Source organism: Sprattus sprattus, assembly GCF_963457725.1.
Source record: "Sprattus sprattus genome assembly, chromosome: 15".
In the NCBI taxonomy this organism is placed as follows: domain Eukaryota; kingdom Metazoa; phylum Chordata; class Actinopteri; order Clupeiformes; family Clupeidae; genus Sprattus; species Sprattus sprattus.
This window is the reverse complement of record NC_137913.1, coordinates 1,575,873-1,578,372: the sequence shown is the minus strand read 5'-3', so window position 1 is coordinate 1,578,372 and position 2,500 is coordinate 1,575,873. Positions and strand designations below refer to the sequence as shown.

Below are 2,500 nucleotides of genomic sequence, written 5' to 3'. Positions count from 1 at the left end.
TCAGTCAGTCAGTCAGTCAGTCAGTCAGTCAGTCAGTCAGTCAGTCAGTCAGTCAGTCAGTCAGTCAGTCAGTCAGTCAGTCAGTCATACATGCAGTCAGTCAAACTACCACTAGTCAGACATGCAGTCAGTCAGTCAGTCAGTCAGTCAGTCATACATGCAGTCAGTCAGTCAGTCAGTCAGTCAGTCAGTCAGTCAGTCATACATGCAGTCAGTCAGTCAGTCAGTCAGTCAGTCAGTCAGTCAGTCAGTCATACATGCAGTCAGTCAGTCAGTCAGACATGCAGTCATACATACATGCAGTCAGTCAGTCAGTCAGTCAGTCAGTCAGTCAGTCAGTCAGTCAGTCATACATGCAGTCAGTCAGTCAGTCAGTCAGTCAGTCAGTCAGTCAGTCAGTCAGTCATACATGCAGTCAGTCAGTCAGTCAGTCAGTCAGTCAGTCAGTCAGTCAGTCATACATGCAGTCAGTCAGTCAGTCAGACATGCAGTCATACATACATGCAGTCAGTCAGTCAGTCAGTCAGTCAGTCAGTCAGTCAGTCAGTCAGTCAGTCAGTCAGTCAGTCAGTCAGTCAGTCATACATGCATTCAGTCAGTCAGTCAGTCAGTCAGTCAGTCAGTCAGTCAGTCAGTCAGTCAGTCAGTCAGTCAGTCAGTCAGTCAGTCAGTCAGTCAGTCAGTCAGTCAGTCAGTCAGTCAGTCAGTCAGTCAGACATGCAGTCAGTCAGACATGCAGTCAGTCAGTCAGTCAGTCAGTCAGTCAGTCAGTCAGTCAGTCAGTCAGTCAGTCAGTCAGTCAGTCAGTCAGTCAGTCAGTCAGTCAGTCAGTCAGTCAGTCAGTCAGTCAGTCAGTCATACATGCAGTTAGTCAAGACGTCACTTTTAGTAATATCAGTAATACACAAACATTTTTTTGTTGTCTTTTTGCGCTGCCTACTTGTGGTGTCCATCTTCCTTTTCTTTCTAACTCTCCACCTCCACCTCTTACTCTCCATCTCTCTATCTTTCTCTCTCTGTCTCTCTCTCTCCATCTCTATCTCTGTCTCTCCCTCTCTGTCTCACCATCTCTCTCTCCCTGTCTCTTCTTCCCTATCTCTCCATCTCTCCCTTTGGCTCTCACTCTCTCCCTCTCTGTCTCTCATCTCTCCCTCTCTCCATCTCTCCCTCTCTGTCTCTCCCTCTCTGTCTCTATCTCTCCATCTCTCTGTCTCTCCATCTCTTTATCTCTCTGTCTCTCATCTCTCCCCCTCTGTCTCTCCATCTCTTTATCTCTCTGTCTCTCATCTCTCCCCCTCTGTCTCTCCATCTCTCTCTCTGTCTCTCCATCTATGTCTCTCCCCCTCTGTCTCACCATCTCTATCTCTCTGTCTCTCCTTCTCTATCTCTCATCTCTCTCTCTCCATCTCTCCCTCTCTATCTCTCCATCTCTATCTCTCTCTCTCTCCCTCTCTCTCTCTCTCTCTCCATCTCTCCCTCTGGCTCTCAATCTCTCCCTCTCTATCTCTATCTCTCCATCTCTCTCCCTCTCTATCTCTCCATCTCTCTCTCTCTCTCCATCTCTCCCTCTCCATCTCTGTCTCTCATCTCTATCTCTCTATCCCTCCATCTCTATCTCTCTGTCTCTCATCTCTATCTATCTCTCCCTCTCTATCCCTCCATCTCCATCTCTCTCTGCAGTAAGCTGGGCCTGCATCTTCCCCACCCAGTGCACCATCAGGAGGGGAAGGCTCTCTTCATCACGGAGAGGGAAGAGCTGGAGATCACCCTGCTCCTCAATCGACCCATGGACTGCATCAACCTGGCCTGAGCCAGACGGAGAGACACAGACCGACGGGGAGGGGCAGAGGGAGAGAGAGAGAGAGAGAGAGAGAGAGAGAGAGACAGAGAGAGACAGAGAGAGAACAAGAGCCATCTGCTTATATTTCATAGTCAGTGTACAGAGACTCTCCTGAACAAGACCAGTCCTCTGTTACTAGTGCTCAAGGTCTTCCTGTGTCCATTTCTCTTTCTCTCAAAGTGCTAACAAGTTAAACAATAAAGGTGCTTATATGTACCCTACATCCAAGTTGCTAGTGAAATGTGAACATAACAATAATAAAGAATAGTAACAAAAGGTGGTACATGTTTTGTTTAGGTGACGTACAAAATATGTGTTGGAAAACAACATCCATCCCGCTCACGGAAGAGAAATGAGTGATGAACTGATTGTTTGTCATCATCAGGTAGTTGGTCTTGGTACCGAGCGCGACCAGCAGACCAGCCCTCGCGCAACTGATGCTCGCAGTTGCCACAGCAGCGCGCGTGTAACCATGTGACGCATGCGTTTCCTACACGATCCGGGGCCATAACAATACGTGCGTCTATATCCCTGCGTCGCGCTCACCCACGCCTTGCTTTCGGTATGGCGGATGGCGAGCGGTCCCCGTTGCTATCGGATCTCGGTGATGGGGGGCTTCTCGGTAGCGGGAACGGCGGGGTGTCGCCCGGAGCGGGACCG

General features: G+C 49.4%; 2 protein-coding genes across 2 annotated transcripts in view; both read left to right on the top strand.

The window, feature by feature from the left end:
* The window catches only part of dnaaf6 (dynein axonemal assembly factor 6), a gene marked incomplete at both ends in the record, with an annotated part of 7,189 nt that extends 5,379 nt beyond the window's left edge, over positions 1-1,810 (top strand). Inside the window, one exon of the mRNA XM_080852320.1 lies at positions 1,681-1,810. Within this exon, the coding sequence (XP_080708446.1) occupies positions 1,681-1,810 (130 nt within the window). The remainder of the gene's footprint in view (positions 1-1,680) is intronic.
* Positions 1,811-2,392: 582 nt separating this feature from the next.
* The window catches only part of pip4p1a (phosphatidylinositol-4,5-bisphosphate 4-phosphatase 1a), a gene marked incomplete at its 3' end in the record, with an annotated part of 15,966 nt that continues 15,858 nt past the window's right edge, over positions 2,393-2,500 (top strand). The window contains exon 1 of the mRNA XM_080853053.1: positions 2,393-2,500. This exon is cut by the window's right edge and continues 25 nt beyond it. Within this exon, the coding sequence (XP_080709179.1) occupies positions 2,405-2,500 (96 nt within the window). The 5' untranslated portion in view covers positions 2,393-2,404.